Source organism: Loxodonta africana, chromosome 4 (genome assembly GCF_030014295.1).
Source record: "Loxodonta africana isolate mLoxAfr1 chromosome 4, mLoxAfr1.hap2, whole genome shotgun sequence".
Taxonomy (NCBI): Eukaryota; Metazoa; Chordata; class Mammalia; order Proboscidea; family Elephantidae; genus Loxodonta; species Loxodonta africana.
Genome location: NC_087345.1, coordinates 15,528,209 through 15,555,383, shown reverse-complemented (window position 1 = coordinate 15,555,383; position 27,175 = coordinate 15,528,209). Strand labels below are relative to the sequence as shown.

General features: G+C 56.7%; 1 protein-coding gene across 1 annotated transcript; it reads left to right on the top strand.

Annotated features, from left to right (window-relative positions):
• Positions 1-857: 857 nt before the first annotated feature.
• On the top strand, positions 858-26,457 carry TRIOBP (TRIO and F-actin binding protein). Its single transcript, XM_064283571.1, is given in 16 exon segments — positions 858-904; positions 906-986; positions 988-1,015; positions 6,418-6,474; positions 9,496-9,564; positions 9,710-9,799; positions 10,223-10,332; positions 11,823-12,348; positions 12,940-13,050; positions 19,088-19,235; positions 21,298-21,400; positions 22,001-22,160; positions 22,234-22,347; positions 23,802-23,888; positions 24,742-24,905; positions 25,664-26,457. Coding segments are annotated over 15 exon segments (1,893 nt in total). The 3' UTR covers positions 24,904-24,905; positions 25,664-26,457.
• Positions 26,458-27,175: the final 718 nt, after the last annotated feature.

The window sequence follows — 27,175 nt, the reverse complement described above, 5'->3', positions numbered from 1 at the left end:
GCTCCAAACGAGGTTCTAAAGCGCAAACAAGACTGGTTGTGAGGAGACTAAGGAGTCCCTGGGTGGCGCAAATGGTCAAGTGTTGTACTACTAACCAAAAGGCTGGCAGGTCAAACCCACCCAGAGGCGCCTCGGAAGTAAGGCCTGGAGATCTGCTTCCAAAAGGTCACAACCTCGAAAACTACGGAGCAGTTCTGCTCTGTACACATGGGGTCGCCAGAGTCGGAATGGACTCGAGGCAACTGACAACAACTACCATTCAAGTAGAACCCACTTTGTGCGCAGTTTATGTGCTAGGGATCCCATCCCGTCTCTCCTTACTGTGTGACCTTGGGCAAGTGGACTCACCGCTCTGAACCTTGTTTCCATGTGTAAAATGGGGACAACATGATCTCCTCTGAGGTCTGAGGGGAGGATGAACTTGGATTGCGCAGGTAGCGAGCGGGACTCCACCGAGCTGTTAATACCCGGCGCTTTGCCAGGTCCCTGAGCACCCGTGGGCCCGGCGCCCAGTCGGCGGCTCCGGGCCAGGCCGGGGAGCCGCAGCGGGGAGGCCGAGGGGACCACGCCCGGCCGCCCCGCCCCGCGCCTGGCCGGACGGGTCACCTGCGCGCCGGCCCTTCCTTCCTCCCAGCGCGCCCGCGGCCCCAGCGGAGCCCGCCCCCCGGCCTGCCCGCCGCCAGTCCCTGCGCCCCATCCGCCCGCCCCCGCCGTCGCGGCCGCCCCGTCCCGGGCCCGTCCCGCGCTCCCATTGGCCCGGCTGCGGCCCCGCCGCTGTTCGTCGTGGCTCCCCGCCGCCCATTGGCCGGCCCGGGTCCTCCCAGGAAGTTTGAAAAAAAAAAAAAAAAAAAAGTTTTATGGGCGGATGGAAGGGGCCCGGGCAGTGCCGGGGAAGGGAAGGGCCGGAGGAGTGGCGGCGGCGGCGGCGGCGGGATTCCCGCGCCGCTGAGCCCGGCCCGAGAGCCCCTCCGCCTTCCTGCCTCCTGTCCCGCCGCCCCGGGGCGCCGCCATGACGGTGAGTGCCCCCCGGGGACAGGCCCTCCGCGCCCTCCGGCCGGTATGAGAGCGGCGACCCGAGGCTGAGCCGAGACAGCCCCCTCCTCGCTCCCCGGAGGCGAGAGTAGGTCTCGGTCGGCACGCAGGGCGACCCCAAAGGCCAGGGCCGGGCAGACTTGCCCTACCTCCCCGGAGCCTCTGCCTCAGCTTCCCGGGAGACCCCTGGGAGAGAGGAACTCCCGTCCGGGACAGCCCCTCCTCACTTTTGCGGGGGCCAGTCATAGACGGATCGAGGTGGCGCTTCCTACTCAGTAGGATCGCCCCAAACTGCCAGAGCCGTAGGGGCTCCCAGGACTCCGGGCCGGGGGAGGAGCAGAGATGGGCCTGGGCTGGGGGGGTCTCGTCCGAGGCTGCGTGGAGGCAGTCCCCGGCCCGGCGGGACCGCGCTGACCTGGGCCTGGGGAGGCTGGCCACCCCTGTGGGCGCTAGGCCGGGGGGTAAGTGGGTGAGAAGGGGCCGGCCTGCCCCACCCTGCTTGGGAGCCCACCCTAGGACTGCCGAAGCGACGGGATACCGTGCTCTCCTCGGCTTGCCACTTTGCAGCGGCGCTGGGGGCCTGGGTGGGGCAAGGGTGGCCGGGGCAGGGTGTGGTGGGGAGGAGGGCAATGGTATGACGGCCTAGGTGTAGGGATTTGCCTTTGTCTTTGTGATGAGCGTTACACAAGCTGCGTCGATAGCTGTGGCTTAATGATCACATTGAACCTCACAACTGAGGTCCCTGATATCCCCACTTCCCAGTGGAATAAAGTGAGGTTTGGCGGGGGAGTTGGTGGCTTGTCCGAGGTCACCCTGAGTGTAAGAGTAGCCTCTTTCCAGGTCATCCTGGCCCACTGAGCGTGATGTTCTAGAAGGGAGAGGCTGGGCAGCTTTTGGTGTCAGGCCAGTGTCTTAGGGAGGCTCCGATAGCCTGATGGCCTTCCCTGGGGAGGATGAACACGGTGTGTAGGTACATGTGTTATGTCCCCCTTCTCAAATGAGTGGAGACCCTGGTGAGTGGGCCGGGGTGCTTGGGGGGTGTGGCACACAGGGCTCCTGCTCCCTGAATGTGATGACCCGCTGTTGCCTGGACTTCCTCGGCCTCCACACATCCTGCCACCTCCCTGCTGGCCCTTCCTGTTGTCAGCAGCCTCCCCTTCCCTGGCAGGGAGCAGGGGGGGTATGGGAGGAGGAGCTGAGTCAGTAGTCCCAGGTCATCTGTGGGCTCCCTAGGCCTGGGGGGAGGGTGGTTGCGCTGACCACTGGGTGCCTGTTGGATGCTGATCTGGCGCTTTCACCAGATTTGCTCCTTTCGAGAGTGGTGCTACCATACCCATCTAACAGATGGGGAAACTGAGGCATAGAGAGGCGGAGTAACATGCCCCAGTCATGAAGCTGGGCCCTGGCTGAGCCAGAATTTGTATCCAGGTCTGTCCCAGTTTTCTCTCCCGGAAGAGATAAGAAATGTACACAATTGCCTCTCCGGGGTCAACACATGCCAAGCAAGGGTAAGGTTGCGGGAAGCAGCTCGTGGGGGTGCTTGGAGGAGGGACAGCACAGCCCTGCTGGAGGGAGGGGGGCTCCTGAGGGAGAGGTCTTGCGTGGCTTGTCATGGGGAAGGAGCGTTACGCACAAAGGCTGGTGGTCATGTTGGGGCGAGGACAAGAGCATAGAGAAGGGTCCTGGGAAGGAGGGCCTCAAAAGCCAGGAAAAGCAGTTTGAGATTTGGTCAGAAGCAAGGGGGAGCCTTGGAAGGTTTTAGAGAAGGGAAGGGGGTCATGAGCGTCATTGACTATGCATTGGGTTCATCTTGGATGCCTCCATCCACCTGCTCCAAGCTGGTGCCTCTCCTATACCAGGTGTCCTTGAGTCCATTCTGACTCATGGCGCCCCCAGGCGTGTCAGAGTAGAACAGTGCTCCGTGAGGTTTTCAGTCATTGATTTTTCAGAAGCATATCACCAGGCCTTTCTTCTGAGACATGTCTGGGGGGATCTGAACCACCAGCCACCAAATGCTTAACCGTTTGCACCACCTAGAGACTCTGTCCCTCCTTTACCTTTCTCAAACCCTCTTCCTTTCTTCTGACCCCCATCTATTTGACCCCATCCTGCCGTGTGGCCCCCTCCCCCCATACCCTGAGCTCCGGGATCAGTACAGAGCAAGTGGCAAAGGTGCTATGCCTGGGTCGATGCTTAGAGGACTCAGGGTGATTCTGCGACTGGGTTCGGGGCCAGGATGTTCTCCTGTCTCCTTGTGCGTAGCCTTGGTGCAGCTTTGCCCCCAGAGCCTCATTCTCCAGCCACTGCCTGGCATCAAATTATATACTTGTTCGCTTGTTTATTGTCTGCCTCTCTCTAAGTTCCACCAGGACAGGGGCCATGTCTCTGGGTTCACTGCTGAGTTCCTGGCCTAGAACAATGCTTGGTTCTTTAAAAATAATTTCCACAAACAATTCTTGATCCCCTTGCCTCTTCTTGGTTGGCGCGGAGTGGTGGTGAGCAGTGTGTGTGCCTGACTGCGAGTTGCTTCTAATCTAGCCTATGCTGTTGTTCGCTGTCATCGAATCGGCTCTGACTCACGGCGGCCTTACCTGCAGCGGAATGAAACTCCCGGACCTGTGTCATCTTCATGGCGCTTTGTATGTTTGATCCTATGTTGTTGTGTTTGTTGTGTCAGTTTATTTCATGAAGAGTTTCCCTTGTTTTCGATGACCAACCATGACGTCCCTTTCTTGTGATTGGTCTTTTCTCGTGACGTGTTGGCTTCAGTATAATCAGGGGTGCAATAGAGGCGTTTCTGAAGAAAGCTGGAAGGGCAGCGGAGGGGGCAGGTGGCCATCTGCTGTGTGTGGTACGTACTGGGAATGGGGCTTCAGAGGCAGGAGTGAAGCTGGGTCTTGAAGCATGAATAGGAGTTTGCCTGGTCAGCAGAAGAGGAGGAAGCATGATATTTTAGGCCGAGGGACAGGCACAAATGAAGGGTCCAAAGGCCTGATAATGTTGGGGGATCAGAGAGAAGTTTGGGGTTATATAAGTGTGGGGCCCCCTAAGCAAGGAGGCACCAAGCTAGAAGGGAGATTGAGGTTTTTGTATCATCTGGAGGTGACTAGACATTGTTCGAAAACCACCAGGGGTCTCTGGGGGTTTTAAGCAGGTTTGTGACACTGGGTCTTTCTGAGAGGGTCCTCCTGGCCAAAGTGTGCTTGGTCTGCTGCGATGGTCCAGGCAGGTGGCAGTGCTAACCGGTGGCTGAGGCCCTGGTGAGGAGAGGAGGCAGGCCATGAGAGTTGGTTGGTTGGTGCTTCTGACAGGAAAAAGGAGAAACTGCAGGTGGAGGGAAGTGGAAGGTGGCTGGGCCTGGGGAGCGGTGTGTGAGAGGTGTGGTGTGACAGCTTTCGGCAGTCATGCTTTCTGACCCCGGGCGTGGGTTCCTGGATGACTGCCACTTTGCTGTTGCCAGCCGGTTAAAAACACGTGTTGGCACCTCCTGTCCTCCCGGGGCTGAGTGACGCCCAGTGCGTGTGTACCACCTCTGGAGGGAGGGTCGTGGGGCTTCTCCACAGGCAGCAGTTCAGTCCTGGTGGGCAGCTGGGGAAGGAGGCCCCACCACTTGCCACATCAAGCAGCCAGGACTCAGGGCCATCACGTGGCTTAGAAAGGTCACGACTCCATGTCCCAGGCTGCCCTCAGCGTCCCAGCCATCATTCCAGCTGGGGGCCTCCCGGGGACTCTCTCCTGGAGTAGCTCAGCGATCCTAGCTCCTCAGGGCCAGGGGGACGGTGAGGGGATTTAGACAGAGAGGCAGGCGGAAGAGGGTGGATATTTATTCAGCAAGTTTTCCCAGAGGCCTGCTGTGGCTAGGCACATGTCTGGCCTTGGGGCCACAGAGGTCACAGTCTGAAGGGAGGGGGACCCAGGCGAGCAGGCTCTGGAGCTGGGCAGTGGCCCTCTGCTGGTCTGCAGTCTTAGCTTGGGACCACCCTGAGTAGGTCCCTCCCGGGTGGGGGCAGGGTAGGAAAGAAGGGAGAGCAGATGGGGTGAACACTACCCCAGGGGTCCCCAGCTCTGAGCACAGCCTGTGTCTCCTCCCTCAGGGAGGGGGTGGGATGCAGCTGCGTAGGGTGGAGCTGTGGCCTGCTGAGGTCCAGAGGCCCTCATCCAAGGACTGTGGTCGTGGGGGGCTCTGACTGGCCAAGCTGCTGGCTTAAGCCCCTCTCGGGCTACTTCCACCACCTGAGGAGGCAGAGGAGAGTGGGGCTCCCTGGGAGGAGGGTGGGCCAGAGGAGGTGGCCAGGTCAGGTGGCTCTGGTTTCTAGCTGCCGCTTTGCCACCCATCCCACCGAGCCATGCCACTGGCTCCTCCACGCAACCAGACACCTTGGCCTGGTGAGGCTTCGATGCAGGCGCTGATAGGTGGGCTTACAGCCATGACAACAGGTGGCCGCATCCTCCGTTCCACCAGCCTGGCCTGCCCTACTCTCCTCTCTGCCAGGGAGCAGGAGCCCAGACTGCAGAAGGACTAGGACCCAGTGAAGAGAGGCTTCCCCACTGGGCAGGGAGGGCCTGGTGGCTGGTACCCCCCAGGTAGGCATGAGATGCCAGGGTGAGCATCACCCTCACCTAGAGTCCCTGTCCACCCCTGGCCTGGATGGGGTGCCGAGCTCCCGGGCCCCCGTGGAGCATGCTGCAGCTGGGAGCCCCCAGGCCCCAGAGCTGTGCCCCTCTGGCCAGCACCCAGCAGGTAGGGCTTGCCAGGACTGAAACTCCATCACCTGCCTCTCCCAAAGATCTAGAAGGGGCTGGGGAGGGGGGCTCTGAGCCCAGTAGAGACTGGCTCCACCTTTCAGGGTCCCCAGGAGTCGAGGGAAGGGCAGGTCTGGTTGGACCACAGGAGGTAAGGGGTGGGCAGGAGCATCAGGCCATTTTCCTGGTAGGCTGCTGGGCCTTTCAGGGACAGAGATAGGACAGTTCACTCACCCTGCTGGTAGGGCTCTTTTCTCAGCTCTCGGGGTCTCTTTTCAGAGGCAGGGGGTGCTCCCAGGCCCCTCTCTCCACCCTCAGATGAGGAAGAGCCTGGTGGGAGGGGAGCTGGGACATCTGCAGTGCGCGTGCCAGCCCTGGCTGCCTCTTAGCTCTGAGAATGCCGGATGCTGGGGAAAGGGGCCGAGGCTGCCTCATTGGCTGGGGAGCCTGCCTGGATCTGGGTTACCCGGACCCTCAGCCCTCTCTCCTGGCTTCCCAGGACCTCAGCCTTGCGGATCTCTGGGGCACAAAGTGCATAGCATCCCCTGCCCCCTTTGCCCCACCCCTTCCCCCCCCCCAGCACCAGTTGCCCCTACCCCCCACCCCTGGGCCTGACCCATCTGCCTCCTCATCTCCCCACAGCCCGATCTGCTCAACTTCAAGAAGGGATGGATGTCAATCTTGGACGAGCCTGGAGAGGTAGGAGGGCTGTGGCAGGAGGGGGCGGAGGTTGGCTGGGGTGCCGCTGAGTCCTGAAAGGGCCCCGAGGGGTGACCCAGGAGCTGAGCTGCAGCTCCGGCCTGACCAGCCTTCCAGAGACCCTGGCCTCTGGGGGTGGGACATTTCTTGTCCAGTGAGGAAGAGGGCCTTGAACTGCGGGGGCTGGAGGGGCAGAGGCAGCTTTGACATCTCTTTGCCTCCTGGGGCAGGTCTGCCAGGCATGTCTGTGGTGTGTAAAAGTCTCACGGTGGAGGCCTTTTATCCTCCACCCCCACGGCCTGCCTCCTCTCACCAAGAGCCCCTGGGCCTCCCCCTGGTCCTGGCCGGGAATCGAGGATCTGGGATAGAAGGGCTCATGGAGGTCATCTAGCCTAATCCCCACATTTAAAAATGGGGAATCCAAGGCCACCTGAGGTCCAGGAGCAGGGCAAGGAGACAGGGGCTCCACCCTCCCAGGCTGTGGCCCCTCTCACCATGCTTTGCTGAGAGACCCACATTCTTGTCCCTGCTCTGCCTGGTCCTTTCACGACTCTTGTGTCTTCCCCAGCTAAGACAAGCTGGGAGATGGACTTGCCTCCCTGTGCTGGGGCTTTTACTTGATGCCCTACTTTTCTGGCTCCCTGGCCTGAGCCTCGTATAGGTTCCCAAAGACCCAGCCAGGCAGCAGCCCAGCCAGGTGTGGGCAGAGCGAGCACCAGCTCTGTGGTCTCATCAACCTGGGCTCAATGGGTGGAGCCAAAGCCCCCTCTGGGCTTCAGCATCCTTGTCTGTGAAATGGGCATAAAGGAAGTGGATGACTCCTTCTGGGGTGGGTAAGAGGGTCCTACGAGCATGTAAAGGGCCCTGGTGCCTTAGAGGGACTCAGCGAGTGACTCTTCTCTTCCTCTAACTTGTCTGTCCTAAGAACCAGAAAGGACAGTGGCTGTTTCACCAGCTCTGCCCTTTTGGCTGCCCGGCTGGAGCCTGGGAGCTGGAGCTGGCACCTTGCCCATCTGGCCTGGAAGGAGACGGCTCCCCAGCCCTGCCCTGCATGCGCCCGGGGCTCTGGGTCTGCGTGCAGCCCACATGCCGGGGAGGGCGCGGGGCCAACGGGAATTTCATTGTGTTTCCTGCCCGCATGTTTGGCTCCCTCCAGCCCACAACCTTCCGCACCCGCTGCCTGTCTGCCTGCCTGGCCCTGGTGGCTGTTTGCCAGGCTCACACAAGGCCTGGTGCCTTGCCAGCGACCCCATCCAGGCCTCCCCACCCAGGGTCCCCGGAGGGCAGAGGGATCACGGGCCCCACCCAGAACTAGCCGTTACTCATCTTCTGTCGCAGGGTTTTGGAATGTCCGAGTGGGAAGGGCCTGGGGAGTTGAGCCAGCCCAGCCCCTCAGTACACAGGCAGGAGATAGGCCTGTGGGGCTTTGATCTGTTCCAGTCTCACAGCACCTTAGGCTGGCCTGGGCCTCGAGCTTGGGGTGCTGGAGGCCCGCTGGAGGTTCCGTCTCAGACAGTCAGAGATTGAGCCAGGGAGGGCCAAAAAGAGCATTTGGTACAGAAGCCTGCCCCGCTTGACAGAGGGGCACCTGAGGGCCCGACAGCAACTAGGCCACTCATCGGGGCGGTTCTGGGAGGGCCAGCCTCCTGGAAGAGCCCCCAGCAGTCTCGTACCTCACCCTGTGCAACTAGAAACACGCAAGGGAGGGCTAGGTACTTGTCACCTCACAGCTACTTCCCTGTAGCGCCGCTTCACAGTTCAGAAGACTGAGGCTCAGAAAGGTCAAGACACTTGCCCAAAAGCACACAGCTAGCAAGGGATCAAATGAGTTGTTACCCAGGTCTCTTGGATGCCAAATCCCCAGTTCTTAGGGGAGGCAGCGTGGAAGGAAGTAGAACGTGTTGTCCATGTACACCCTTGAAAACTTATCTTTCTGAGGAAAGAAAGCTAAGTACTTGTAACAGCAGACCATGTGGCTAGGGCTTGGTGATATGGGGGAGCCCAGGAGGCCTGGAGGGCTGGGAGGCCGGTGGCATGCACTGACCCTGGCAGTGGGTGGCTCTGGACTAGCATTCCAGTGGAATGACCAGAGGCCTGGAGGTGGGCTGAGCTTGGCACATTTAATATTGGGTTGTTCTGTGGCCACACCCCTCTCCTAAATGTCCCCAGGCCACCTGAACCCAGGCCAGCACGCAGAGAGGCACTGGTGAGGGGTTCTCTGAAATTGGCCCAGATAGTCCTGGCTCCTTAGATTTAATTCCCTGATACCCTACGGTCACGCCCCAGGAGTTCTCCCCCATTCCATTGTAAGCCTTCGTGTGTGTGTGTTTGTGCATGTGCGTGTGTGTGTAAATATAGGCATAGAAAGGTACGCATCCTCACAACCTGAGCATGTAGGTAACAGCAGCACCCAGCTCAAGAGACAACACGGCCAGTGCGGGGACGCTTCCCCCTGCCCTCTGCTCCCACTCCTTTCCAGTTCTACTCTGGAACACTTTGGTCCTTGGCCATGGAGGTGACCATAGGACATGTGGATAAGGATTTGCAAAGTTCTGGGCCCACTTGGTCCCTGACATGCTAGGCAAGTGACCTTGCATAGTCATGACCCCTCCCTGGTCTCCACTAGGGGTGGGAGTTTGCTTGTAGGAGCCTTGGGAATCGTGGTTGAAGGCTATGGAGGGTGTGGGAGTGTCAGTGAGTTAGAGGAGGGCTCCACAGAAGAATGAGGTGGGTATTTACCAGGAAATCCAACCCATTTCACACATGCTGCCCTGAGGTGGCTTGCTTGGCTTAAGGCCCAGCTCTAAATCTGTGTTTTAACTGTGAGCTGCACCCCCACCCTACCCCTCAGCAGGGCCGATGAGGATGCTGGGCCCCAACTGTGAGCAGAATGAGTGACTGGTGGCCTCCCAGCCCAGGACACCTGCAGAATTACACACATGCACCCACGCGTCCTCGCACGCACAGACTCACCTGTACTCCAGTCCCCCTGCCTCACTCACCATTGCCTCCTCTTCACAGTGGAAGAAGCATTGGTTTGTGCTGACAGATTCCAGCCTGAAGTATTACCGGGACTCTACCGCCGAGGAGGTGAGACAGCAGGGTGGGGGGCTCCCTCTCCCCACCAGGTGCAGATGGACCCCTGGAAGGGGCTTGGGGTGGGCTGGGGTGGGATCAGCAGAATGGGCCACCCGAGGGCCCTCCTGCCTAAATCACTGAGACCTCCCTGCTCCAGGCAGATGAGCTGGATGGTGAGATTGACCTGCGCTCCTGCACAGACGTCACGGAGTACGCGGTGCAGCGCAACTATGGCTTCCAGATCCACGTGAGGCTGGTGTGGGGCCTGGGCAGGGCTCGCTGAAGGCAGGGGAGCAGCGGGCGGGCTCCGAGGTCATCGGCCGGGGCGGCCTGCAGCATAACTGAGGCCCCCTAAGGATACTGAACATGGCTGGCCACCAAAGACTGGCTCCCATCACTCACTCACTGTCCTCCACTCAGAAGCTCTGATTCCTACGCTCAGCATATCTGGGAGACCCTGGGTATCCTTGGCCGGGGAGGTTAGGATGCTGGGAGGTCTTGGAGCCAGCAGGGTTCATCCTGAGCCAGCTCTGCCACCTGGTCTGGAGGAGAGGGTTAGCACCCTCTGCTCGCCTCCAGGCTCAGGACCTTAGCTAGATACCCACCTGGCGGGAGGGAGGGAGCAACAGTGCTGGCCACGTGACAGCCTACTCACAGGGTGGACTTGCAGACCAAAGACGCCGTCTACACCTTGTCGGCCATGACCTCGGGCATCCGACGGAACTGGATTGAAGCTCTGAGGAAGACCGTGCGACCAACTTCAGCCCCAGATGTCACCAAGTACGTGCCAGGTGGACTGGGGTTTTGAGGGAGGCACTTACCTCTGTGTCCCTGAGTGGGGATTTGGGTGCCCACCCGATGGCCCTGTGGCTGTGACTTCTGGGCCTCAATTCTCTACCAGGAAAATGGGGAGAGGGCGATGAGCATTCTTGATAGTTGTCCGGAAGTACACTGAGGGTTTGAAGTTTAAGCTCCCACCCTTTTGTCCCCCACATCCTGAGAGGGTGGGAAGGGGTTTTGCCTCTGTTCACACCTCGGGACAGAGAGCTCACCCCCTCAGAGGCTGTCGTGGATGGAGGGGCAGAAGGGTAAGTTACCAGAGACCCCACACAGTCTAAACCCAAGACACCCACGGGGGCTGGGGCTCATGTCTGCTCAGCAGTTACGGTGGAGTGTGGGCTTGAAGGGGGCTGAGCAGAAAGCCCCCTGCCGGGCCACACCCTGGCTGTTCAGTCTCCGACCAGTGACTTTCCTGTCTGGGTTTCAGATCCCCCATCTGTCGTGATGTCGCGTCTGATTTGTGTGAGGATGTACATGGAGGCCCTTTGTAAACTCTGAAGCACTGTGCAGCGGGGGTATTATTTAGGATGTAGGCTCAGCTGCCGTAACAAAACCAAAACCAAACCAAACCAGTTGCCGCTGAGCCGATTCTGACTCACAGAGGCCCCGCGTGTGTCAGAGCAGAACTGTGCTCCGTAGGGTTTCCGGGGGCTCATTGTTTGGAGGTGGATCACCAGGCCTTTCTTCTGAGGTGCCTCTGGGTGGACGGTACCAGAATTTTAGTTCACAGCGAGCACACGTATAACCTCATTGACTGTAGTAGAGAGACCATAAAACACAGCGACTTAAACAGGATCGTTATTTCTGTCTCTGGAACAATCCAGAGGTGTGCAGTGGAGGCCTGTTGGGGCAGCTCTGTGGCCAGCCCTGGGCCAGTGGTGACGGGATTAGACATGCCACCTCTCACATCCTGTTGGACAGAATTTAATCACATGGCCACACATAGCTGCAAGAGACGCTGTGAAGTGTCATCTGCTGGGTGACCATGTATTCGTGGTTGTTAAAAGACTCAGCAACTGGGCTCCATGCATCCTGAGGTCACTGTTTTCACCTCATCAACAGTGACCATGGCGTTTCCCTGATTCCAGATCTAGGACCTTGTCTCACCCTTTGTTTCGCCATTTGTAAAGGGCTTCTTGGTTGCTTTATATGCAGTCACTCACCCAGTCCTCATGTCTGTGAGAGGCATCGTTGTCCCGTATTACAGATGAGGTATCTGGGGTGCACAGAGGGGAAGCCTGGTGTGTGGTAGAGTGGATGGTTGCCAGGGCCTGTTAATGATGAAACTCGAGTTCTGAACCTCTAGATCAGGCTACTTCCTGCACGGAAGTCTATCCCCAGCCCCTGGCACGTGGGTGGCACTCCAGAGATGCTCATCATGGGCCTGAGTGGGCAAGGCCCCACCTGATGTAGCTCTGCTGGCACCCTAGGCTCTCGGACTACAACAAGGAGAATGCACTGCACAGCTATGGCACCCAGAAGGGCTCGCTGAAGGCAGGGGAGCAGCGGGCAGGCTCTGAGGTCATCGGCCGGGGTGGCCCACGGAAGGCAGAAGGGCAGCGGCAGTCCCCGGACTACGTGGAGCTCTCGCCGCTGACTCAGAGCTCCCCGCAGCGGGCCCGCCCGCTGGCCCGCGCTCCCGACCGCCCAGCCAAGCGTGAAGAGCTGGAGCGGGACCTGGCCCAGCGCTCCGAGGAGCGGCGCAAGTGGTTCGAGGCCACGGACAGCAGGGCCATAGAGACGCCGTCTGGCGAAGGACCACGCCGGACACTGGGCGCCCCCCTGACGGAGGACCAGCAGAACCGGCTCAGCGAGGAGATTGAGAAGAAGTGGCAAGAGCTGGAGAAGCTGCCACTGCGGGAGAACAAACGGGTGCCGCTTACTGCCCTGCTCAACCAAAGCCGCAGCGAGCGCCGAGGGCCCTCGAACGACAGCCATGAGGCCCTGGAAAAGGAGGTAGGCATCACAGCTGGCCTCTGTGGGAGCCCTGCACCCCACCAACCTCCCTCTAATCCTTGCATTCACACTATGGCATTTATCTCACATACTTACAATGATGGGGAGCTCACCCTTGATCCAGTCCGACACATCAGACTGCTTGTGAATTGGAATCTTTTTCTCTGGATGGACCTTGAATTTTTGTATCCTGATTCCACCCTCAGCAACTGCAGAGAAGGGAAGAGGGAAGGGAGGGGAGAGACCGTTTTATTATCTTCTACGGGCTCACCTTGTTCTGGGCTCCCTTCACCTACATTTACCCATAATTCTCAGCAGTTTATGATCCTGCAGGGTAGGGCTTATCACAGCTTTACTGACAGGGGAACTGAGGCTCAAAGATGTTGCCCCTGCCACCTTTGTCATGTGATAAACATGTGTGACCACTGTGTCCTGCTCCCAGCCCTGTCTGGCCTTCTCTGGGCCAAAGCTCTTCCGGGTCATTGATCTGGCCATCCAGGAAACAGTCGGGACATCCCCTTTGCATGCATCTCTACGGCATGGCTGCTTCCTCTTCTGAGGCTCCACTGACCTTGCCTCCTCCCCTGGCAGGTCCAGTGTCTTCGTGCCCAGCTGGAGGCGTGGCGTCTCCGAGGGGAGGCGCCTCAGGACGCACCCAGGTCCCAGGAGGACGGCCACATCCCCCCGGGCTACATCTCCCAGGTGAGGCTGAGGAAGTGTTTTGCGGGGAGGGGGCAGCTCTTGGTTACCATGTTATGAAAAAACGGCTAATGTCTTTGGAGCACTTCCTGTGTACTGGGACCTGTGCGAGGCATCTGACATGCATCATCTCATTTAATTTCCCCACAGCAGTAAAAATCAGTCTCCATGGGTGTGATCACTGTGCCCATTTTACAGACCAGGCCACTGAGCTCTGAGAGGTTACTTGACTTGCCCGAGGTCACCGGCCTGCGGTTGTCAGAGGTGGGATTTGAGCTTGGGTCCAGCTGACTGCAGAGCCCTGTGTGAGCCCCTGCGTGACAGTCCGCGCTTGGTGACTTCCTCCCCTTCCCCTGCACCATCCTGGGGAGTGAGGGTCCAGCAGAGGACGGAAGGCCCTGCACAGTATGGTCTAGGGGACATAGGAGCCTCCAGTGGCCCTTGGGGAGCACACGGTATACTTAGAACAGTGGTTCTCAACCCGGCAGTTTTGTCCCCCAGAGGACATCTGGCCATGTCTGGAGATATCTCTGGTTGTCATGACCGGCGGTGGGGGAGTGCTGCTGGCATCTAGTAGATAGACTCCAGTGATGCACGCACAGGTGAGCAGCCTACAGTGCACAGGTGAGCTCTCCTCAGCAAAGAGTCATCTGGCACAAGTGTCACTAGTGCTGAGGTTGAGAAACCCTGGCCTAAGAGTTAGGCCTGAAGACAAGGGAATGTGGGCAAATGTTTAACAACTGGCTCTCCACGAAAAATATGTACGTGTGTGCGTGTGCGTGCGCGTGTGCACGTGTACAGGCACTTCGATATTTAAGTGTGTTATAAATTTTCCTTTATCTGGGGTGTTCAGTACACAGTTTACAAATAAAAAATATGTAATACTTGTCATTGCAAGTTCCATATAGCAAATTGACTCTTTGCAGAATGCTTTCATTGATTTTTACCAAACTCTTGTATCTCAACTCCGACATCCATGACTGACTGACGAACCAGTGTCGCTCTCACGTGAACACCGGTTGATGTTTTGGCTCCTTCTGTCCCTGAGTCAGGCGAGAAGACCTAAGTTGAAACTTCAGTCAGTGTCACAGTGACGACTTCTTTGCTGAAGTGGGTCATAGTTGTCTACTCAGAATGTTTGAGACTCTTCCTCAGTTTCTGCCCCATTCACAACGTAACTGCTACAGACGTGACGTACTTTTAGGTTTAATCTCCGTTATTAGCATCTTTCTCATCTCTTGTTTAAGTCTAGAAAATAAACAATAAATCAAGGCCTGAATTGTAACATTTACCAGTTTCCATGGTGTAAGTACTCCCACTGTGGCTGACGTCAAGCTACCAACGTGAAGCCCCCGAGCCTGGAGTTGGGAAGAGATCTACACGCTGTAATGTAGCATTTCTACCGCACAGATGCAATAGATGTAAATAACCTCAAAGCACAGACAATAATAAAATGTAGTGAGATGACTAGGAAGTGACGAGTTTTGAGCATCTATTACCTTTGTCTGTAAGATAATCTAATTATAAGTGCATATAATTTAATTTTTAGTAACGGTTGTGCGTAAGAACTGGCGTACAGAATTCCTAAAAGATTTTGACTGTTGGCCGTTGCCAGTCAGTATAGCGTGGCGTGAAGAAGAAAAGCGTGCCGGAACCCCAGGCCCTGGGCAGGAGGAGCCTCTCAGAGCCTCTGACGGGGTGGTGACTGAGGTGGTCAGGAAGGCTTCCTGAGGGGCGGGTGCTGTGATGGCACTGGTGTGTGGGTGGAGGGCATGGAGTGTGGCGTGAGGTGGATCAGTGGTGCCCACTGTGGAGGCCTCCAGGGCCAAGCTAAGAAGTTAGAATCTTGTTCACAGACCTTAGGAGGTTTGAGGTCTGGCAGTGACATTGGAAACTGGCATTGGAGAAGACAGGGTCTTGGAAGAGGGGGTACGGGACAAGGCTCAGGTAGGAGGAGCTAGTACAGTGACCGAGGGAGGGTGCCTGAAGGGAGGAGAGTCCCACAAGGACCCTGAGGCTGGAGCTGCTGTACTGGGGCAGGGGACCATCTGGGGGCTGAGTGGTTGGTGGGTTGTTCATCTGAGGGAGGCCAGGGGCAGGAGGAGTTGGGAGCCTGACGTGGAGGTGAAGGGCTGGCCTAAGGGTCACCTGGGCACTGCAGAGGGAAGGAAAGGGGCCTGGGTCGTCAATGGCTCACTTGAGGTGGGGAAGGAGTTGGATGGGGCATCTCCAGTTGAGCAGAGACTCCAACCCAGGGCCTTCAACCTATGCACAATAGAGTTCCTGGAAACCCCAAGAGGACTGTCTTTCTGGGTGGGTGGGTGGGGCTGGAGGTTCCATTCCACTCACGTGTGATCTGAATAGCTCCATCTTTGCCCATTTTTCTGTTAGAAACTGCATTAGATTTCATTTGGAAAAGGTTTCTGCCACTGAAATGAAGTTTGCAAAGATCTGCTTCTTAGCTTACAGATGGCGAAACTGAGGCCCAGAGACGGGGCTGGAGGCAGACCCGTGTCTGGAATGTGGGCTTCCTGGTCTCCAGGTGCCTTTTGGACGCTCCAAGGGCTGCTGGCATTTCATCCTGTTAGGTTGGGGTGGGCAGGGAGAGCTGGTGGAATTGGAGGGGGGAGGTGAGAAGGTGCAGTTGGAAAGCAGAGAGCAGAAGATGGGTGAAGGAGTGGCCCCAGATGCGGAAGCTTGCAGAGAAGAGGAGCTGAGTCATCTGTGGCTCCCTCAGGCCTAGGAGGAGGCGGCTGGAAGTTCAGCAGGCTGGAAATTCGGAGGTGACAGTAGGGAGGGACCCCAAGCCTGGCATCTGGGCTGGGTGGGTACCCCACTTACAGGGCTGGGGACTTGCCACCACAGGGTAGCAGTTGGGGGGTCTGGGGTTGCACCTGCTGGGGCTTCAGTGGCTCCTCTGGCAAAGGGAAACCTCCCCCCTGTTGGGGGGTGGAAACAGGCACTTCTGTATCTACCTGGGTGCCCTACCAGTGTCGGGACACCTCAGTCCACTCAGGTAGGTAGGCGAGAGAGCAGCACCCAGCCTCCTAGGAGCTCCTCCTCCTGGGCCCTTCCCACCCCCTGACCTCAGCCTCCAAACTCCCTGTTAGCCACAGTGTCTGTCTGCCTGGCTGGCCCTTTAAAGACACTCTCCACCCCCACACCCCTCTGAGGTAGTATCAGGGATGGTGGCACCTTGGGCAGGTGATCTCCACTGGTGGGTGCTGGCTTTCCTTACCCTTCCACACATCAGGACCCTTGGTCCCTTGTGGGACCTGAGACTGAGGCTCAGAGAGCGGGAGGGACTTGTTCAGGTTACCTCGGTGGTGGGGCCAGGATTAGGACCCAGTCTGGAATTCCAGAGCTACGTTCTCTTGTCCTAACTGGCGGATATGCACAGTGCAGGTGCAAGGGCCCAGCGCAGACCTCCCCTACCCCCTACTGGAACCCTGGATCCAGGGGCCCGGCCCTTTCCCCTCCCCCAAACTGGCCTGCTGGAAGGTGTGGCTGCTGAAGAGGTGGGGAATGTGAGTCAGCTCCACGCCAGTGAGGTGCCCAGGCTAAGCATGTCCATCAGGGGAGAATACCATTTTGTTAGGGACCCCTTGTACCTCAGTTTCTTCTCTGGCTGTCCTCTTTCCTTTTTTAATGGTTTTAAGTACTTTTTTATCATATAAGAAACATGTTTACAAATCAAAGGGTTAGAAATTAACCCAGATAACTTCCCACCCCAGAAGTCACCTGAGTTACCATTGGAACATATCTGTATTAGTTTCATCTTGCTGCTGTAACAAGCCACCACAAACAGAATGGCTTAACTAACACAAATCTATTTTACAGTTCTGTAGGGTAGAAGCCTAACGTGGGTCTCACTGGGCTAAGTCAAGGCACTGGCAGGACTGCGTTTCCTTCTGTAAGCCGTGGGTAGGAGCTGCTTCCTTGCTTTTTTCGATTTCTAGAGGCCGCCCGCATTTCTTGCCTTATGGCCCCCTTCCTCCATCCTCAGGGCTTGCAAAGGAGAGTCGAGTCCTCACCTCACTCTGACCTTTGTCTTTCGTAGTCACATCTCTTCTGACTTATTTTTCTGCTTCCCTCTTCCACATTTAAGGATCCTTGTGATTACATTGCACCCAGTGGATAATCCAGGATAATCTCCCTCTTTTAAGGTCAGCTGATTAGCAACCTTAATTCTCTTTGCCATGTAACTGTAACGTATTCACAGATCCTGGGGGTTAGGATGTGGACACTGTGGAGGGGAATCGTTCTGCCTACCACACTATCCTTCCATACCTTTTTCTGTGTGTTTACATGCATGTGCCCGACATGTAGATCCATGTGTTTAGTTTCTGTGAAGGGGTCATACCGTATGTCTTGTCAGAAACTGGCTTTCATCACCTAACTTTAGTGACACCCATCCATAGCAACCCACAGGCAGCTTCGTCTTTTAATAGCTGCCTGGGGTCCTTTGTATGGCTTGATTCCATAATTTATTTAATAGTTCCTCTGTGTTAGTACCCTTGTTCAGGAGTCTTTGTAGGGTTCGTTCCTAGAAGTAGACCTGCTCAGTCAAGGGATGGGAGTGTCCAAATGGTGATGGTGCTGCCCACCTACCCTGCTGTAGTTGGCACTCCTGCCTATAGTGCCCGTTTCACCATATCCTTGCCAGCAGTGGGTATTATGCATCTTGTAGATATTTGCCAATCTTGTCACAAAGCCCCATTTTGTGTTAAGTCATTGGTGTCAGCCCATTTATTGAACACCTGCCACATGTCAGGCCTGGTCTGGACTTGGTACTCCAAGATGGACCAGACATTTCCTGTCCAGGGAATGTATGGCCTGGCAGAGGCAGGGCTCTGGAGGCAGGGGAGAGGCTGCCCAGAGACAGAGCTGGGAGAGACAGAGCAGAGAGAGTCAGTGACCCACGAGAAAGTTGTGAAAGAACTTTGCAGGCAGTGGGAGTAGTGTGAGCTAAAGCTGGGTGGTTCAAACAGTTAAGCGTTTGGCTACTTCCAAAAGTGACGGTTCACATCTACCCAGAGGCACCTTGGAAGAAAGCCTTGGCAATCTGCTTTCGAAAGATCACAGCCATTTCAAACCCTGTGGAGCACAGTTCTACCGTGAAACACATGGGGTCGCCATGAGTCAGAATCGACTCAATAGCAACTTTTTTTTTAATTTAACTTTTATTTTTCTATTGTGCTTTAAGCAAAAGTTTACAAATCAAGTCAGTTTCTCATACAAAAACTTTTATACACCTTGCTATATAACTCCCAGTTTCTCTCCCCCTAATGAGATAGCACACCCATTCTCTCTAACCTGTATTCCCCATGTCCATTCAGCCAGCTTCTGTCCCCCTCTGCCTTCTCACCTTGCTTCCAACAGGAGCTGCCCACATAGTGTCATGTGTCTGCTTGAGCCAAGAAGCTCACTCCTCACCAGTATCATTTACTATCTTATAGTCCAGTCCAATCCCTGTCTGAAGAGTTGGCTTTGGGAATGGTTCCTGTGTTGGACTAACAGAAGGTCCGGGGACCATGACCTCTGGGGTCTTTCCCGTCTCAGTCAGACCATTAAGCCTGGTCTTTTTATGAAAATTTGAGGTCTGCATCCCACTGTTCTCCTGCTCCATCAGGGGTTCTCTGTTGTGTTCCCTGTCAGGGCAGTCATCAGTTGGAGCTGGGTGTTTTTTGTTTTTAAAGCGCAGAGGTGTGAATGTGCCATGAATCATTTTTAATGGCCATGAGGTTGCTTGGCAGGGGGTGAGGCCACAAGGGTCCAGCAGAAGCAGGGCTTGGTCCTGCAGGATGGGGAGCCACAGAAAGGTTTGAAGCAGGGGATGACGGGGTGAGGTTTGCAGAGGAGGGGTGGGGTTGAGGGGGTGGGAGTGGTAGCAGGTGCCAGGCTGCTGGTACCAGAGTCCAGTGAGAGGTGGGGAAGCCTCGACCAGGGCAGGTGTGCCCCTGAGCTTCTCATCTGGACGCTGGGGAAGGACCCCAGCCCCATGATCTCCTGAGCCCGCCGGTCTGGTCCCTGCCCACAGGAGGCATGCGAGCGCAGCCTGGCCGAGATGGAGTCCTCGCACCAGCAGGTGATGGAGGAGTTGCAGCGGCACCACGAGCGGGAGCTGCAGCGGCTGCAGCAGGAGAAGGAATGGCTCCTGGCCGAGGAGACGGCAGCTACCGCTTCAGGTCAGCACCCAGGGGCAGGGCAGCACAGTGGTCAGGGCCCCATCACCTCCAGGCTGTGGCTCTTCCTGACCAAATTAGGAAGGCCTTTAACTAAGAGGAAGGAGCCCTGCTGGCACTGTGGTTAAGCGTGCACCTGCTTACCAATAGATCGGTGGTTCAAATCCACCAACTGCTCCTTGGAAACCCTATGGGTCAGTTCTACTCTGTCCTGTAGGGTTGCCGTGGGTCGGAATCGACTCTGTGGCAATGGGTTTGGTTTTTAAACAAGAGGGGAGGAGCCCTGGTGGCACGGGGTTAAACGCTCATCTGCTTACCTGAAGGTCAGCAGCTTAAACCCACCAACCACCCTGTGGGAGAAAGATGTGGCAGTCTGCTTTCGTAAAGATTAGAGCCTTGGAAACCCTATGGGACAGTTCTACTCCATTCTGTAGGGCTGCTTTGAGTCGGAATCAACTCGATGGCAGCAGTTTTAAACAAGAGGTGGGGGCCTAGGTACCCAGACTTGGCAGGGAATCCAGAGGGATTGAAGCTGCCAGAACTGGCCTCTGACCCTACTTGGAAAAGGGAAACTGAGGCAGTAAAAGACACCCCACCCCCATGGGTTGTGACTTCTCTGCCTTGGGGCCTGCAGCCACTGAGTGTTTCCCCCCAATACCGTCAAGACACCCGCTGAGACCAGCTCCATGCCCAGGCTGTGTGCCAAGGGGAAAGAGATTGGCCAGCCACAGACCCTGTTCTCATAGAAGTGCCATCTCACTGGGCATATGGGGCAGGCTCTGTGCCCCCCGTGTAACCCACATAAGTGCCTCTCATTCTCTCAGTGCCAGAGGGATTGACTCCATTCCACATATGAGGAAACCGGGGCCCAGATGGCACAGCTTGGAGGTGGCAGAACTGGGGTTGCAGCTCAGAGCACTCTGAACCCACGCTCTGCTTGCCCTAGGGAGATGAACAGCTCAGGCCAGAAACAGGAAACACCTGAGACATTGGACAGCTCTCCCCCTCCCTCTGCCTACCGCACATCTGCTCTGTGTGCCCAGTACATCCTGGCACCTCTCCAGCACACTGGGGCCAGGCCAAGTGCTTTGCTTATACCAGCCCCCAGTCCCTCATCCCAAGCCTTGGAGCCAGGTGTGCTCTGCATTGTGGAGAGATAACCCAGTGCATGTACCATATACTAGAAACTCCCCCCACCCGCCCCCAGCAGGACCTGGGCTTCGCCCTCTAATCCAGCATTCTACTATTTCTGCAGTGAAGTCTATGAGAGTCACGTGTAAGCGGGATAATAAAGACCATAATAGCCTCAGGTTCATTCAGGTCAAGGATTGCCACCAAGTGTTTAGAGCTTTTGGGATTTTGGAATTACAGATAAGAGATCGAGGTCTTGTTTAATCCTTACCACAACCCTGCGTGGAGGTGAAAAAGCCACAGGCCTTGGGAGCTCGAAGTCTGAAAAACAAAAGCAGCGGGAGCAAGTGTTTGGGCACTTACCCTTCCAATGCGCTGTTCTAAATGCCGCGCGCACGGCTTCCGATAACCCACGAAGAGAAGCTGCTTTTGTTATCCTCATATTATAGATCAGGAACCTGCGGCACAGAGGGTTAAGTCACCTGCCCAAAGTCAAACTCTGTGAGTGGAGGAACTTTGACTCCTGTTGACCATACAGCCTGAGCTTTTGACCACTAGTCTGGGCAAGATGGGCAGGCCTTTCGAAGAACCTTCTAGGCTCTGCAGGAATAGCAGGCTGTGTGGGGTCTTACCCAGCAATCAGTAACAATAAGAGGTACCAGTGGTCAGACACTGAGGCGTCTCCCCAGCTGGGTTTGTCAGAAGGGATTATTATCCTTCCTTGACAGACAGACTCAGAGATGCTGAAGAGTTTGCCCAAGACCAGGCAGTTCATGACACGGCCTGCCCTGCTCTGGACTCCTGGCCCAGTGCTCTTTGCACACCACTCTTTGCTCCTGTCTCCAGGGGCACATGTAGCAATCCAGAGTGGGTGGAACTTGGTGATGTTGGCCCCTCTCCCATCTTTTCTCTACCTCTCTGCCCCGCTTCCCAGCCATCGAAGCCATGAAGAAAGCCTACCAGGAGGAGCTGAGCCGGGAGCTGAACAAGACACGGAGTCTCCAGCAAGGCCCAGATGGCCTCCGGAAGCAGCATCAGTAAGATGGCATCTAGGCTCTGGGCTCTGTGGGCTGGGCCTCCCTTCTGAGCCAGGTGCCCAGATGCCCACTCTGGTGGTTATGAGTCAGGGAACTTTACCGAGATCCCTTAGCAGAGGGCACATCAATTTGCTCTGAGCTGAGGTGTCTATGCCAGTCACGTGGACACAGGGAACAAAAGCAGTGGGGCCTCAGGCAGACCTTCACACTAGTGCCATAGATAGTTCTTCAGGCCCCTTCCTGTCTTGGTCAGTCTGGGCCTCCATCCTTCTCTTACCCTCTTTAGTGTCCTGTAGAGCTGGGCTGCAGTATAGCCATCGGCCAGTAGGTGTCCCTCCCCGCCACAGAGTGCAGTCCTGGAATGTTTGGGCTGTAGGACCTTTAGAGCTGGGCTCCTCTGACCCACCCTCTCATAGAGGAGGTACCTACAGCCCAGAGAGGCCCATCTGCCCGTTCACAGCATCACAGCAAACAGCAGGTAGAACTAAGGAGGAAAGCCAGGAGTTTGAGGCACTTTGAGTCTGCCGTGACCTGACTCCAGGTTTGGCAGAGGACAGGAGAGCTGAGCCCTTGCCATCTCTGCCCCTCCACCCTGGGCAGGTCAGACGTGGAGGCACTGAAGCGGGAGCTGCAGGTGCTATCGGAGCAGTACTCCCAGAAGTGCCTGGAGATCGGGGCCCTGACACGGCAGGCCGAGGAGCGTGAGCACACACTGCGGCGCTGCCAGCAGGAGGGCCAGGAGCTGCTGCGCCACAACCAGGTTGGCCTGGCCCCCAGTAGGGCTGGGAGTGGGTGGTCCCCGGCACCTCTGCACTGACTGTCCCTCCCCCCAGGAGCTGCACACTCACCTGTCGGAGGAGATCGACCGGCTGCGTAGCTTCATCGCTTCGCAGGGCACAGGCAACGGCTGTGGGCGCAGCAGTGAGCGGAGTTCCTGCGAGCTGGAGGTGAGCGCCCACCCCTGTGCCAGGCGCCCAGCTGGTTCTCAGGGTGGGGGGTGTGTGGGGAGAGCTCCCTGCAGCTGGAGCACCATACCCCAGAGCAGCTGGGCCCCAGCTGGGAGAGGCCAGCACAGCTAAGATAGACCACCTACTGTGCACTTGGCACTACTGAGCTGGGGTGAAAGCCGCCTACCAGCTGTGTGACCATGGCAAGTCACCTCTCCTCTCTGAGCCCTAGTAGCTCATCTGTAAAATGGGGCTAGCATCTCCCTTACTGGGAGAAAAAGCAAAAAACAAAACCTGTGCCATTGAGTCTATTCTGACTCATAGCAACCCCATGTGTGACAGGGTAGAACTGCTCCCAAGGGTCTTCTTGGCTGAATCTTTACAGAAGCAGATTGGCAGGGCTTTCTTCTATGGCACTACTGCGTGGGTTCAAACCCCCTAGTCTTCTTTACTGGGAGAATTTGGGGTGAAAAAATGTGTGTGATCTCAGGATCACCCTAGTATTTTGTTTCACTTTATTTAACAAATACTTACATAAGACTTCACTCTGTGTCTGGAGCTTCTCTAAGCCCTTTACATCTATCTGTTAAGCCATCTTATTCTCACACAGTGCTCTGATAGACACTGTTACTGTCCCCCCATTTTACAGTTGAGGAAACTGAGACATGGGGAGGTCAAGGACCTTGGCTAGTCAGTAGGGGAGGTGGGGTTTGAACCAGACCATCTGGCTGCAGAGTCTATACTTTTAATCACTCACCCGCCTGCCCCGACCACCACTACTGGCTGCACCCCAGTCTCCTCCTTGGTCAAGTCAGGACAGCAACACCTGCTTCGTGGGTTTGGGGAGGGATTAGCGAAATGGCATGTAGGGATACCCAGCCATCTCAGGTTCACAGTAGGGCCACAATATGGCTTCCACTTGCACTTTTCCCCCTCCAGTTGAGGCCATAGCAGAGGTGACTATGGGATAGCCACTCACATAGTAAGGACAGGGGGAGACAGAACAAGGTGAGGAAAAGCAGGAGAAATCAGAGAGGGCTTCCTGGAGGAGCCTCTGCCCACTCTCATGGTATGGGCAGTGTGGGGATAGATCAAGGTGAAGGAAAGCAGGAGAAATCAGAGCGGGCTTCCTGGAAGGGCCTGCCACCCACTCGCATGGTATGGGCAGGATAAGAGGGAGCATGGTGAGAAAAAGCAGGAGAAATCAGAGAGGGCTTCCTGGAGGAGCCTCCGCCCACTCTCATGGTATGGGCAGTGTGGGGATAGATCAAGGTGAAGGAAAGCAGGAGAAATCAGAGAGTGCTTCCTGGAGGAACCTGCCCCTAGCCTGCCCCTGTGGTGGGTCTTGGTCGGTATGGGAGGGCCCGAGCAGGGAGAAGCTGGGCAGCAGGGAACTGTGTAGCAAGGGAGCTCTGGCCTCTGGCCGTGGGTCAGCCAGGCGCCCATGACCCCAGGTGCTGCTGCGGGTGAAGGAGAACGAACTTCAGTACCTGAAGAAGGAGGTGCAGTGCCTCCGGGATGAGCTCCAGATGATGCAGAAGGTAGGCCCCAGGTGGCTGGGGTGGGGTCAGTGGGGCGGAGGAGCCTGTGGGTCCACCTGGATGCTTCATCCACCTGTGACCACTCTTCTGTACCAGGCCCTCTCCTTGCCTCAAGCTCTGGGGCAGAGCTGGGGAGGGGGGGCGGGGGGGACTCCTCCCAAGTGGGTGTCATTATCCCCATGTGCAGATGAAGAAGCTGAGGTTCAGAGAGGGTAGGTGGCTTGCCCAGGTCCACACCGGCTCTCATTTATTCAGCACATATTTACCAAGCAAGCGTCTCCTATGTGCCAGGCGCTGTGCTAAGTGCTGAGATACAGCTGTGAACAAAATAGGCCCAAACCTCTGTCCTCCTGGTGCACACTCCAGTGAGGAATAAGCCCCATTGCTAGGAGTTGGGAGGGCCAGGACTGGGGTCCGTGTCTGGGAGTCAGGCATTTGCTACTGTGTCCCTGTGCCTCTGACACCCTCTGTCAGTGTGGGGTCAGAGGTGGACGTGTCTGAGCATGCGTGAGCCAGACTTGTGTTTGCTACACTTTTAGAACAAAAAAAAAAAACAGGCAGCATGAATTCATGGAAGGGCCCAGCACTGGGCCCGGTGACCTGGTTCTTATCCCAGCCCTGCCACTCACTGCTGCGTGGTCTTGGGCAGGAGCTTCTTCACCTCTCTAAACCTCAGCTCTTCTCTCTCAAACAAGTCGTGCTGGGAGGGGTGCCCAGGGTGGATGGCCACCTGGAGGGACCAGGCCATGGGGGCTGTGGAGGGCCTGGCTGCTCGTGCTGGCCAGCAGGGAGCCGAGGGGGTATGTGCCAGGAGGGAGGGCTTTGCGCCTCACGGCCCCTCCCTGACCCCCAGGACAAGCGCTTCACCTCGGGAAAATACCAGGATGTGTATGTGGAGCTGAACCACATCAAGACACGGTCGGAGCGCGAGATCGAGCAGCTGAAGGAGCACCTCCGCCTCGCGATGGCTGCCCTACAGGAGAAGGAGTCTATGCGCAACAGCCTGGCCGAGTAGAGGTGGGGGGCGTGAGGCTGGGTGGGGCATCGGGCCTGGAGGTGTGAACTCCAGGCTCACGCATACCCCTGATTGGCTGTCACTTTGGCCAGGGCGCTTCCCATCTCTTGGTCTTCATTTCCCCCTCTGTAAAATGGGAACAATGAGACAGCAACACCAGCAATGTGGGGTTGTCATGGGGATCCAGTCAGATTCAGCCAGAGGGCACTTTGTAAACATAGGGCCTTTCAGGAAGTACAGTTAAGGATCTGACTATTGTTACTTCCCCTCCCTTGATAGCAGCACTTCTCATTACAGTGCCACACCCGCAGCCTGATCTGCCTATAAGCCTGGGGTGGCAGATCCAGCATGCTTGCCCCTACTTTCAGACCCAGCAGCATGCCACACATCACTAATCAATCCCAGCATTCCTCCACTGAGCATCACTCAGCAGACATCATAAATCAATGCCTGCACACACTGTGTCCCATTTAGTCTCACAGTCATTCTTGATTTAGCATAGTTTGGAATGTTCTTACTGTGCCTATCTTAACACCATGTCCACCTGGAGCTTCATCCTCCTGACAGTCCTTGTGAGCTTCCTGAGGCATGAGGGAGAGGCCAGCATGGGGGCTGGGCTGTTCAGGGAGAAGTCCAGAGGGCCTGGGAGGTGGTGGAAGGACCTACTCACCGCCCTTGCCTGGCTTTAGCGAGGCTGGGGGCCCAGGGCCCAGGCTGAGAGGCTTCACTGGCCCTTACCTCCACCCCACTTGTCTTCCAGGTCCTCTTGGGCCAGGCCAGCTGGAGACCCTTCAGCCCAAGGGACCAGCCTCCCTCCTTCCCTGCTGGATGGAAGCCAGAAGCCAAGCTTTCTCCCACCCTCTGTGGGCCGCACGTGCACTCACACCCACCACACACACACACCCCACACATATGCGCAGACATACATGATGTGTGCACATACACGCACGCACACGCACATGCACACATGTAAACACACTACACACTTGCATGTATACACACATGTGCACACACATACACATACATACACACACACAGACACACACTGCATATCTGAGCGCCCCTCGCACTGGGTCTTACCTTGCACCTTCTTCAGGATTTTATATGTGAAGAGATTTTTATATAGATTTTGTTCCTTTTTTTCCCAAAACACTTTATACGTTTTAAAAAAACAATTGCTGGTATCTGTGCCTCCAGCACTGGCTCCCCCTCTGTCTCCAGCAGCCCCCCACTTGAGTTTCTGGGCCCATGGCCCTGCGCCAAGGGTCTAGTGGAGGCCCAGGCAGTGACCATGGCAGTGAACTCCATGGGGAGAGGCAGGGAGCCAGCCATCCTCTCTCCCTACCCCACCTCCTACTAACTACTTCCTGCCCTGGGTAGACCCATACCCTGGGGCTCTGAACAGAGGGACAGATGGACAGAGGGAGTGGGCAGCTGTCCCATGGCCTCCTTCTCTGAGGGGGTGCTGGGCATGGAACCGTTGGAGCCGCCCCATAAAGACATTTCTCTCCTGCTCCCCAAACCTTCTTAACTTAATAAAATGTTCCAATAGCTCTGGTATCCTAGATGGCTGGAGGGTGGGACATGGAGATGGGGGCTTTTTCAGTGGCTTCCCTTCCTGGAGGGGTGGCGTGTGGACTTCTTAGGGGAGCCCAGAATCCAGTTCCATGGGGCAAACAGCATCGGGAGGACCTCTCAGCTGGAAGGCCTGGTCACAGCTGCTGTGCTGACAATGGCCACGTGCAGGGCTGGGAAGAAGTCTCGTTCCTGAGCCACTTGCAGGCCTAGCCTAGCATGACGTTTGCAGGGCTGCGGGTGGGGATAGGGATGGGAGAGGTCAACTTGGGCTGGGCTGTCTTATCAACCCTTGGGCACCTCCCCTGGACTGGGCAGTGGGGTGCCGAGATGAACAAGAACTAGCCCTGCTCCCACCAAGGCCATGCAGACAGGCCATATCCACAGGGGGTGGGTCCCAGGAGGCTGTGAGAAGCCAGAGGAGATCCCCACACAGCCTGAAGGTCAGAGAGAGCTTTGGGGGCCGCCTTTGAAATAAGGGTCTATGACACCAGCAGCATGGGTTGTCATGGGCATTACAGGCAGAGGGGACAGCAGGAGCATACACCCTGTGAACACCCCTGGTGGATTCAGGAAATGAAACAGCAGGAAAGTGACTGCATGCGTGCGTGCGTGTCCCAACCCCTTGCCAGTGATTGATTTAGGAACTGTCAGATGCAATTCCAACCAATGAGATGCAAAGGCAAGCTTTGGGTGG